This window comes from Medicago truncatula, chromosome 6 (genome assembly GCF_003473485.1).
Source record: "Medicago truncatula cultivar Jemalong A17 chromosome 6, MtrunA17r5.0-ANR, whole genome shotgun sequence".
Lineage (NCBI taxonomy): Eukaryota > Viridiplantae > Streptophyta > Magnoliopsida > Fabales > Fabaceae > Medicago > Medicago truncatula.
In genome coordinates, this window is record NC_053047.1 from 6830411 (window position 1) to 6843171 (window position 12761).

The window sequence follows — 12761 nt, forward strand, 5'->3', positions numbered from 1 at the left end:
AAAACATGATGTTAACAACCATTATCAACAACCTCAACAACTGTCAAATAATTGTAATCACTTTTGACCGTGTACTTTTTAGAGGAATGAAGCTTCCAAACCAGCGGTCCATCATCTCATCATACAAAATGATGTTAAATAAATAATCCACATATTCTCTCACCAACCCCTCCCTCCTCCCACACAAAGATCCTCCTTCTCCAATCCCACACATCACCATCTGCCCCCAACCTAAACCATACATCTCTACCACTCTACCACAAGTTTTAATGTAAATTTACTATTTTAAATTTTTTGACATGTGCAAATTTATACATGCTAAAAAAAACCCTTCTTATTAATAGGACCATCAAGTTTTTAAAAAAATTTCTTATATTAAAGGCCGGAGGAAATATATGTTTTTTATTGGAGATGGACAAACTAATAATAATGCATGAAATTTCATTAATTGGATTCAAACTTCATTATTTTTGTCATATTTTAAATAGAAAATTGCTCTTTTTTTCAAACAATTTTGCTCATTCCCACCCTAAATTTTCAGAAATATATCCAATTTGAGTTAAGTTAAATTGGAGTTATTTACCGTTTGGTCCGGCTTTTTTTTTAACTTCTCTACATTTTTAAGGAGAAGTTAGGCCAAACACAATCTCAATAAAGTACATTCGAAAAAAAGTACTTTTTTTAGAATGCATAAAATTGAATGGAATTAGTTTTAACCAAAAGTTGTTGAATGCTACTTCAAGAAACTACTTCTCCACAATTTATTTCACAAGCACCTCCATTCAACTCACACTGTTAACCTTTTCTTTTATTTTTTAATATTATATTTTAATTTGTTTTTTCTTCCATTTTATTTTATTTTATTTTTTTGAACCGGTCGATATATTTTTTTTTTGAAGGAGGGTCCATTTAATTTTATTATCTATTTTTGAAGAAATTTTATTATCTTTTTATCCTTTATATATTTAATTTAAATATCTTTTAATTACCACAACCTCGTAAATATTTTTATTCATGCTGTCATTGAATGACACCAAATATTTTTATTCTCTTTCTTCAACCTCACAAATATACTCACACATTAGCGTTTAGAGTAATATTTTATGTCTATATGCTAATGCGTATAATTTTTTTAGTGTTGGTAATGCGTATACTTATTTTTATAAAATTTTGATTTTAATTAAAAGTACAAGTATAGATGCCTAAAAAAATTATACTTAATATATATTTTACACATTTATATTGTAACTAACTATGCATATCTTTTTCTTATTAAAAAAACTAAACATATCTTTTTCAATGACATCATCAACGTAACAAATATAATATCATATAATATAAATTCTTATCCTTTTAAATGACACCAGAAATATGGTATTCTTATAAAAAAAATTGTTATAGAGTATAATTGAAAAAGAAAAAACAAACTATTCTCTTTATATATACACACCATATATCTTTTATATTTTAAACATTTTTTCCCTTAACAAAATATTTTAAACATTTTTTTATTTATTATGTTAATTCGTAATAAATTCAAAGTTTTGTACTCGTGAGCTTAGCTCAGTTGATATAGACAATGCATAAATATATGCAAGGTCACATGTTCGAACCCCGGACACCACAAAAAAAATAATAAATTCAAAGTTTTGTACAATATTTTGCCAAACAACTTTTAACTTAAAAATAATGTTAGAGCTAAAAAAAAATAAAGAAACCAAACAACTTTAACTTTTTCCTCAAAGAACTTTATTTTATCTTTGTTTTAAAGTAATTTTAAGATCGAAAAAAAGCCTGGTCAAACGGTACCTTAATGAAATACTCCCTCCATCCTAAATTGTATGTCGCTTTAGGGAAAAAAATTTGTCTCAAATTATATGTCGCTTTACAATACCAATGTAACATTAATGTTACTTTTCCTATTATAACCTTAACTATTTATTATTATCTCTTCTTTCAATTATTTCATTTATCTTTTCCATGTTATTTATTAAGGACAATTTTGTAAAACAACTCATAATATCTTTTTTTCCACACAATATTAATTGCATTTCTTAATATGTATGAAATGCCGAAAACGTCATAAAATTTGGGACGGAGGGAGTAGGAGAATGAATGTGCAAATTTTATTTGGGAGAAGAGCAAATTTCTTTTAAATAACGTTTAACGTGCTTTATGACCCGAAGTTGTATTTAAGAAGAAGGGTTTTGTTTCTTCGTTCGTCTCCGTCAACATTCCAAATCTCCGGTCACTCCACCGCCGCAGCAGCTCAACCTCACTCCGTTCAACCGCCTGTACTCACGGCGGCTTTCATCCTACTTCGAGAATCTCATAAGGTTGTTACATCTATGGGGAAGAAAGGAGGAGCGAAAAACCTTCCAAAATCGGAACTAAAACCTCAAAATCGGATTACATTGAGAGAAGAAGCAACTGGAAAATTGAAAACGAAACCAATCGTTAACACAAAATCTCATTTGAGAATTGATCATTTGAAAAACCTTGCTCTGTGGGCCACCACTGATCCCAACATACCGTCTTTGTCCGCCTTTTATGGTCGGCAATTGGCTGCTGTTTCAGAGGCTTCTGGTGTGGCGCCCGATCCTTCTTTAATCACTTGCCAAAGGTTTGTGTTTTTTTGCTATATCTATGCTTAGTTAGTTAACTTTGTTTTACTGGATACACTGACACTGACATGTCGGACACATGTAATGACTTGGAAAGTAGGAGTAATTGAATGTAGTATGTGTTTGTGCTGTTCGGACAAGAGATACAGGTCGGCACTGGTAGTGGTAATAATTTGATAAATAGAGGTAATTGCATGTAACATGTGTCATGTCGGACATGGGATACAGCACTGACAAGTGGACACCCGTTATAATGTAAAAAAATGGAAGTAATTGAATGTAATATGTGTTTGTGTCATGTCGGACACCAAAGATACAGCATTGACGGGTCGACACTAGCAAGAATTTGAAAATATGGAAGTAATTGAATGTAATGTGTTCGTGTTGTGTCCGACAGTAGTTGATACGAGTATCAATTTGTTGAAAAATAGAAGATAATTGAATGCAACACATGTTTTTTCCCCCGCTTTCTCTATGCATAGCTGGTTATCCACTTGTGATAGAACACCAAGGTCCAGTAGGCTAGTTGATCCAATCATTGGGCCCACTTTACATGAGCACACTTCCTAGAAGGTTGTAGAAGAAGCGTGTGTATGAGTCAATTGGGATATTCCCCGAAATTTAGGGAAAGATTCTGTTATAAAACAGAGGGAAATGTTTGGAGTTCATTCAAGAAAGTTGTTAGAATCAGTTTAGGAGAGTTCTCTCTCTGGTCTTAGGTGCCCGACTCTGGTTAGGAGTTCATAGAACTCTGGTTTAGATTTCAGTTTGTCCACCATTGTAAGAGCTATAAGCCCATTCATTTGCAGTCAATAGTACAATGATTTACCCAATGTAGTCAGGTTCGAGTCTTTATGTAGGATCTGTAGGTTGGTTGAAGATTGTAAACACGAGGGTCGTAACACAGTTCGTAAGTAGGATCGATAGGTGTTGATAGAGTTGAGAGAAAAAACAGAGAAAATAGAGGAAAAACAGAGGAAACAAGCAAAAAAACAGGGAATGGAGGAAACAGAGGAAAAGCAAACCTGAGTATAGTCGAAGCATGGTTGAGGTGCCGTGGGACGTAGGATCGTACGACCCTATAAACCAGCGCTCGACCCTAACTACAATGGTTTTACCTGTGAAAATTCTGGCTTCTATCAACTTGGATCTTTCAATGTCATTAATAAGTTTCAATATTCACACGGATACCGGACACAAAACTCACCAACGGATATAATTTGAAAATCTGAAGTAATTGAACGTAACATGAGTCAATGTTGTGTCGGTGCTGGATAGTGGACATGACTTCAATTTGAAGTTTTGATGTTGTCAAGTGCAATTAGATTTCAGTTAGTATGGCAGTTAATTGATTTGTTAATACTGGTAGTTAGTTAGTCAAGTGTAACTGATTGTACTCGTAAGTGAGTTGAGTTGCACTATAAATAGCCCTGCATGTGATTTTCAGTCATTCAGATACACAATCAATAATAATGAGATCATTCTCAAGTTTTCATAATATTTGTTTTTCTAAGTTCTTGTGTGCAAGTCTGCATTGATCAGTTTGTCCACTAACAGATGCTACATGTTTGGCTTAATTACCATTCGTTCTGAAGTGTTAAGAGTTAGCATTCATGTGGTATATAGTTGATTCATTTGTTGACAATTTTATTTGATAGAATCAAATAGTATGTATGATGTATGTGAGACAGCTTCATAGTTATAGGCAGCTTAAGATATGAATCTTGATCCATGTATTGTTGAATCATTTGTTAACAGTGTAATAATTTGATAGAATCAAATGAGTCGCATCTAATTCAAAACAAACCTTAACCTTATTGATGTGACTCTCTCTTTGCATATCTGTTTTAGACATGAAACTTATCATGAATCACAATTAATTTTATATACCTCAACTTGCCCATGAACTTTGTGTACCCAAAAATAATTTTTGTCACATTTTGTGTAGTCAGTCACTTTTCTGTTGTTTTTGATTTATGACTTAAAATCATGAATTATTTTGAGGTTTGTGTATGATATTGTACGCTATAGTGGATTTGCGGAGCAGTTTAGGGGTCTTCTGCGACACAATTTCAGTGCTACGAATAGTGCCGTGGCCAACAGTAGCAGCGAAAGCGGCCACATTTGTGTCAGGGTTCAGAATGCCCTGTTTTTTTGAAACAGTTTTCAATACCCTTTTTCTCGTCTGATATTTTAAAGGATTGTTTGGTCATTCCACAATATTATGTTAAATGTTTCTATTCTTTCCACTCTCATTCAAGCCAAAACGCAGGACCTTTGCTCTGCCTATTCGTTTCAAGTGGGAAGACAAACCATTGAGACAACGACACACAATCAAGCGCCTTCCGTCTTAGTCAGTCATATTGGGTTTTGATTTGTATTCTTTGTCTGAGGGTTTTGTGATTATTAATTAGTATGATTATCCTTTTAATTTTGTGTATTTTTCTATTTTTGAGTATTCATGTAGCTTGTTGGGATTTATGTTTAGTTTGTATGCTATTTTTTAGTCTTCACAATAGCGGCTATCCCATTATCCACAATACCGCTATAGAGGCTATCTGAGATTAACAGCATAGTATGATATATCAACTTATGTATGTTATTGTACACGTCACTTATTTTTACACAAAAAATGCCATATTGTTTTATGCATAATGTGCACTACAAATGGTGAATCACATCTAATGTTGAACTGGAAATATTGAAGCAAAGAAAGCTTTGTGATGTTGTAGACAATTGATGCTGATAGTAACAGTTTGACCTTGTATACTAGTTTTGCAAGAATTAGTTATACCAATATAGAATTAGAAATGAAGTCATTTGATATAGAGTTGGGATAGCTTTGATTGTAGAAAAGATGGTTAGTGTTGCTTTAGTTTTTTTTGAACAAGCAGTGTTGCTTTAGTTGGTCTGAGCATGCAGCAGTAGAAGCACTGGTTAGGAGGTCTGATGGAAAACAGTCCAGTGGTTAGAGTTAGATTAGATGGATACCAAGAAAAGTTATAGATCAAATCATTAATAGTGATTTTGATTAAAATGTTTATCTGTTTACTTGATTTATCCACAGAACAATATGACACGTAGTAGTTCATACTTCATATAGCCAACTCTGCCTAGCAGGAGAAAGTTTTGATTGTTGCTGACTTAATTTATCAGTAGACTTTGTTAGGTTTTTAATTTGTATAGATCATGTATGTTATGATTCATAATAAGATTTGATTCACGATTTCGAAAATAGTGATTCATGATTTGAATGTCGATTTCATAACCATTGGCAGCTCCAATGGCTTTAAAATGTTTTAGTGATATGAATAGCATTTGTTGATTTGTTGAATATTTTATCAAATTTCTTCTTAGGTTCTCTTTAAGCATTTGATACTTAGAAATTTCCTAGACATATTTACCATTCTTTGATTTTTCTGCAGGTGTGAAACTGTTCTTCATCCCGGCTTTAATTCAACTGTACGAATCGAGAAGAATAGATCAAAGAGGCGTAGGAACAAGAAGTTTGGCAGCATCTCTCAAAACAATGTAGTGTACAATTGCCATTTCTGTTCACATCGGAATCTCAAGAGAGGTACCGCTAAGGGACATGTAAAAAAGATATGCTCAACAAAAGTTAAATCATCATTAGAATCAACACCTGCTACAAAACCAATTGTGCATGAATCTTCAAAATTGGAGAAAAAGATTGTAATCAAAGACGAAGTCGGTAAAATTAATGCTTTTGGTTCAGAAGTTGTAGCTAAGGATGCCACCCTTATGGATGGTCTTCAAACTCCGCAAAGCACAAGTACACCAACCTTATTAGAAGGAAAGAAGAGAAGCAGAAATAGTTTTGCGTCCAAGAATACATTTGAAACTCCAAGCATGTCTGCAAGAGTAGAAGGAGCGAAAACTCAGAGCACATCGAGCAAAAGACGGAAAAAATCTTGGACCAGTTTAAAAGAGATTGCTCAGAGCAAACATGATAACAGTCAAGTAGCTAATTTGACAATCCCATTTTTTTTGTAACTAGGAAGATTTCAATTTCAAGCAATTTTGTTATTTTTGCTGTGCTTGATAATCTATTTGTACGAAAAGAGTAATTTATTATTTGAAAATTAGTGCAAGAACCTGTGCATTATTATTTGAAATTTTGAATTGTATTTCATTTTTCTGGAAATTAATGAATCTTTAAAGGAAGAAGATGAACTTAATACAAATTTTTGACATGTCACATGCAAAGGTGAATGTTGATGAGCAGGAAATAGACCAGTCAAAGAGTGTATTTGTCATATTTGCACACAAATGGAAAAGGCAAATAACTAACATAAAAGTAAATTTGGCTTGAGCCAAAAATACTAAAAGAATCCACATGCTATGTGTACTTTTATTTTATATTTTTTGGGTAGACAAACAATTTAGATTTTTGAACTACAATATTGAATTAATAGTAAACACATCCTTAAATATATCTTTTATCCATCATTTTGGTCTCAACATTTTTAGATAATCAAAATATGGGTATCATTAGATAATTAAAATATGGGCATCAACTTAATTGGGTTGATTTGATGGTATTGATTGGAAATTTTGAAATGTACTCCTCTTAAATTATCATATTCGATTTTTCCTGTATCAATTTCGGTATTCTATAATGTGGATCAATTTTAACCTACATTTTCCCACGCTCATAAAACCAGTCTCCAATCTTTTAAATTCAGATTTTTGGTCTTTCCACATTTTAAATTTAAAAAGTGGTGATGTGACAATTTTTTTAATCAACGTAGACATGAAATCCAATGACAAAATTTGTTAAAATGTGACAAAAACATTGTTTTGTGTGCTTTATAAAAAAAATTATAATACTTTTGTTTCATTCATTTTCATTGTATCTATTGCAACACACAAAAAAAATTCGAAATAAAGAAAGTTCACTTTATCCGGTTCATTTCATAAAAATAAAAACAAGCAAAGAAAAATAAAAAAATATTCACAAAAGTAAACAAACATATGTTTGTCCTTTTGTTGCAAGTGCTGAGAATTGATTGTATTATACCTATAAAATAAGTTTTCATCCACTCCATAGACACATAGCCACACATTGTATAACCTTTTTCAAAGCAACATCTTACCACCCTTTTTCTCTCAATAATATATCTTCCTCCTTTATATATAACTTAACCTTGCCATGATCAAGTTACAGAACAATATGGTAACAAATTGTTAGAAACTTGTTCACCTTTATCAATAGTATCAAAGCCTAATTCATTAACAACTTTTCTTAAGAAACAATCTTAACACACGTCTTAGGATTTTATCCACCTTTGCACCTAATATCTCATGCAAAAATCTTTATTTGCATTTTATGATCAGAGCACTTTCACCGGCGACATCTGTGCCGAAAAGTTACTCCCATACCACCATGCTAGATATTACCCCAATAGCGGATGTCATGGTTGTGACTAAAAAACACCATAATTCACCGCTGCCGGAGTTTGCAGCTCCCGCCTATACCTCTAGGGTTTTGCTCACTGTTGCTCTTCATTTTCCACCTTCAGAGTGAGTATCCGAATTATACTTCACTCGTATTGATCGAAAATCTTTAAGTTCCAAATTATGGAAACTAGAATATTGTTTGTTTATCACTTTTTTTGCTATTGTTGGTTTTTCTTCTTTTTTTATTTTATAAAAAAAATGACAAATTTTGTTAAATTTTTTTGAACCGTATTTCATAAAATATCTTTAAAAATAATCAAACAATAAATAAAATATCTTTAAAAAAAGTTATTTTGAGAAGGAAATGCCAATGAATCACAATTTTTATTAGTTTGTTTGCTTTAAGGGCCCATTTGTTTCAATTTTAATATAAGGAAAATGCTAAAGAAAAAATAACAAATATATCTGCTATATACACACACACATTTCTATATTAATTATACTTTATATAAAGAGAATGCATAATGTTGGAATGATTTTGTCGCTTCCAATTACACCTTTAAATAAACTTGTCTATAAAAATGTATATTAGCTATATTGTTGGAGTCTTTAAAAATATAAGGATAGTTTGTTAGAATATAAAATACAAATCATATATATTTACTTACATATAAAATTTTAATCAAAATTTGATAAAAATCATTATTTTTAATTTATATGCATTAGCTAAACGCTAATAGTAATAATGTTTGTAAACTTGTGTAAACAATTCATTAAAAGTTTACAATTTTTTTTAATTTTCTTAATAAATATTATTAGGGCGCATGATCCATAATATAAATACAGGTGACGGTTTGAGAAGAGAGAAAGAGAAGACCAATTTTTTTTTATTAATCGAGATATGAATTCTAATGACGGTTATAAAATTTTGGACTTGTGAATTGGTAGAGTGTCAGTTCAATTGAGACCGGCAATTGGGTGTACAACAAAATCAATGTAATCTGATTTAGGTTAACATTCTAACGAAGGAATCCTTGTAACACGATGGGAATCATACTAGTATGAAGATTGAATTTAATATTTAAAAGAGAATGTACAATTAGCATGCTAACTCCTTTAAGAATATTTTATTGAGAATAATGCATCTTGGTTTATAACTTATGTTTCTTAATACAAATATTATTTTTAAATAAACTAAACACAAGTATCAATTATATATAAACGTAGATGCATTATTGTGAGCAAATTCACCTAGTCAAATGGTTAAATTGAGAAGGCTTAAATATGTCTTTAGTCCCTGCACTTTCATCTAATTTTGACATTGGTCCTTACACTTTTTTTTGTTTGGAATTGGTCCCTGCACTTTGTAAAAATATTGGTATTGGTCCCTCTATTAACTTTCTGTTAAAAAAAAAAACACAAAACTATTGGTATTGGTCCCTGCACTTTTTAAAAATATTGGTATTGGTGCCACGTGGCGTGAAATGATTGGGTCACGTGGCACTCCGTTAATTTTGTGTTATTTTTTCAACAGAAAGTTAACAGAGGGATCGATACCAATATTTTTACAAAGTGCAGGGACCAATGCCAAAATCTGATAAAAGTGCATGAACCAATGACACATTTAAACCAGTTGAGAAATATCATGCTCACTGTTAGAGTTGCAACTCTTTAAACATATTTTGGTTTTTTTTCTTCTTAATTATTTAATTCAATCTTCATGAGTTTTTATGGTTCTTAACGGTTACAAAGATTCCATTGGTATTTGGTAGTCTTGTCGGATTACATTGGTTTTCCTGCACATGTCTGCTGTAATAATTGAATCCGACACCCTACTGTTCGTATCCGGATTATCACTCCAATCCAAATTTCATAACACAAATCACAGTTCGACTATCCACCAATCCGATTAGTGATCCAATTATTGGTGTTGATTTTAAAACACTGATTTATTCTTTCTTCCATGATTATATATCCGGTTATTTCCAGTTTTCAAAATTCAATTTGTTCCAAAGTCAAATTTGACTTTTGGTTAATTATTTACTGCAACGAAAAAAAAACATAGTTGACAACGCGCACATGCCGAAAAACATATGTAATGCATAATATCGTATTTTTATCGAGATATTTTTACCCGGACAGTTATATTTTTACCCTTGATATTCTTTCGAAAAAAAAGTAATATTTTTACCCCTACAAAATTTCTCAAATTCCAGTTTTTCCCTTGACATTTTTTGTAATAAAAAAAATGTGAAAATTCTCATACCCTACATGAATCAAAACGTGTTCAAATTTAAGTTCATAGAAACATAAATGAGCACCAATTGATTGAATTTTCACAGATTATTTTTTCGAAAGAGTCAAGTCTAAACATTTTAGAATGTCAACTTTTCATAAGTTTCTCTGTGTAATTTATTTAAAAAAATATATATATTTCTTTAAAACTTAAGCAAAAGATGATTGAAAATTCCATTGAAATAATGTTGCTGAACATAAACTTATACCTAGATCCGTCGCTGAACATAAAATTTAAATGTTTCCAAACACTTTTGTGTTTAGAAAATTTTATACTTTGAGCCATTGTTTCATTGTTCTTCATCACCGGTATCATTAAATTGAATAAAAAGTCAACATTTTATTCAAACCATATCAAAATATATGTAACAAAAAAAAAAGTATCAAAATATAAACCGCAGATGCAGTTTTCATATATAAAAAGTTTCATAAAATAAAAATGGTAATTGTCAAACAAAAATCTTCATAAAATAATAAAAAAAAAACATGTATAGAGGAAGAAGAGAGATTCAGTGTTGAGAGAGTACAATAAAAAGTGCGCTACTCATCTTATCTAATAATTGAAAAACTAACTTGATCATGATAGGAAAGTTTATTCCTTTTTTTTAAAACGGCAAATATTATTAACCCGACCTTTTGCAAGATGCAAGAAGGCGGAGAAAGAAAAGGACTACAAGAAACTTTTTATATATGAGATAATGTATTTCAAAGAACTGGAATTAATCCTAAAAAAAAGAACTAAGTTAAAAAAAATAAAAAATCAACGCAAAAAAAAGAGAATTAAAGAAAAATGAATAATATTGTAGTAACTAAGTAGGCAGTTTTTTTAAAGAAAAAAACGAGGGCAGTTTTTTCCTTATTAGTGGGCTTTATTTTTATAAAAAAATAATATTAAAGGTTAAAAATTGAAGAAAATGTAAAAAACTATCAGCTATAAGTTAAAAAGCTACTTGAAATAGCTTCTCAAAAAAGTTATAAGCTCATGAGAAAAGTTTGTTACCAAACACATCACGTTTTCATCCAACAAGCTTATAAGCTAGTTCAACAAACTATAAGATAGCTTATTTATGTTACCAAACAGAGCCTAAATACATTATCTCAAAATGCATTATTATTATTGTTATTAATGTTATCATTATTATTAATAAAAAAATAATTTTTTTCAAGGATGCAAGGATCTAGCATAAAAGTAAGTCTTACCTAATTTTTTGCAATAAGTTTTTGTTTGAATGAAGCTAACTTAAAACTAAAGTTCAATACTCCCTCCGTTTCTAAATAATAGTTCTTTAAAGTTTATGCACGATTATTAAGAAAATAATTAATTGTGTTGATTTTGATAGTCAAATTAATATCATTTACTAAAACACCTTTATTAATTATAGTTAGTAGAATAGATAAATTGAATGAGATTCAATAAATAAAATATAATAATGGAAAAAAATAATAAGTGCTGCATTGATATTCTAACGTAACAATTATTTTAAAAAAAAGAAAAAAAAATGGTAAATAGACAATTGTTATGAGATGGAGGGAGTATAATACAAATCATTTTGAAATTAACAACAGTACTATGGTAATAAATGGACATCATAGTACACAGGGGACATAAAATGGTTACATTCATTAGCATTAAAAACACATTTGACAACAATAACAATAACATAACATTTTCACATTAGACAAATCGCCTGTCACATAAAAAGGATTTCTAATTGGCTATAGTTGAAACTTTTCATAAATAACAATAACTATTATAGACAGCTCAGTAGGTACAACCATATTTGATTTAGACACTGCCTCCGGTGCTAATGTGACTAGATAATTGCTGATTGCATCATATGATAGTTTTCTACACGGATGTTAGAGACTAGTACATGATGCATTCATTAATTACCTTGTTACATACGGTGACGATGACTATGTCGGATTCAAAAATGATTAGACCGACATAACATTCTTTAATGGCCTTGTGTTATTTACGAATAAGTTTTTCTCTTCCGACAAGAAGCCATTTTTAATAATTTTGAAATAATGAATAAATAGTTAATTTGGTCCTGAAAATATCATACTCACCAATTTTATCTCTAAATTATAAAAAAGCACATTGACTAAAAAATATTTAATCTATAAAAAAATACATCGACTAAACGGTCCCTAAACTAAAGGTACTCGTAGTAGTGGTCATCCCAACCAGAAGTCCTTCTACTTCTCCAAATTCTCCTCACTTAAAAAATTGTGATTGGGTTCTACATCCATCGGGAAAAACAAGCAACCACTGAATTGAAAACGAAACCAATTACTAACACAAGTCACATTTGAGAATTGATCATTTAAAAAAGCTTGCGCTATGAGCCGCCACTAACCGTCGCATACCGTCTTTCTCCATTTCTTGTGGTCAACATTAGGTTACCATTTCAGAGG

At 30.8% G+C, this 12761-nt stretch overlaps 1 protein-coding gene across 1 annotated transcript; it reads left to right on the forward strand.

The window, feature by feature from the left end:
- The first annotated feature begins 2171 nt into the window (after positions 1 to 2171).
- LOC120576129 (uncharacterized) lies at positions 2172 to 6809 on the forward strand. Its single transcript, XM_039827136.1, has 2 exons — positions 2172 to 2623; positions 6050 to 6809. The coding sequence occupies exons 1-2, from the start codon at positions 2349 to 2351 to the stop codon at positions 6636 to 6638; spliced, it is 864 nt and encodes a 287-aa protein (XP_039683070.1). The 5' UTR covers positions 2172 to 2348; the 3' UTR covers positions 6639 to 6809.
- Positions 6810 to 12761: the final 5952 nt, after the last annotated feature.

Coding starts and splice junctions, on each gene's coding strand:
- LOC120576129 (XM_039827136.1), top strand. CDS start 2,349: ATGGGGAAGAAAGGAGGAGCGAAAAACCTTCCAAAATCGGAACTAAAA. Junction 2,624..6,049: donor TCTTTAATCACTTGCCAAAG/GTTTGTGTTTTT, acceptor ATTTTTCTGCAG/GTGTGAAACTGTTCTTCATC.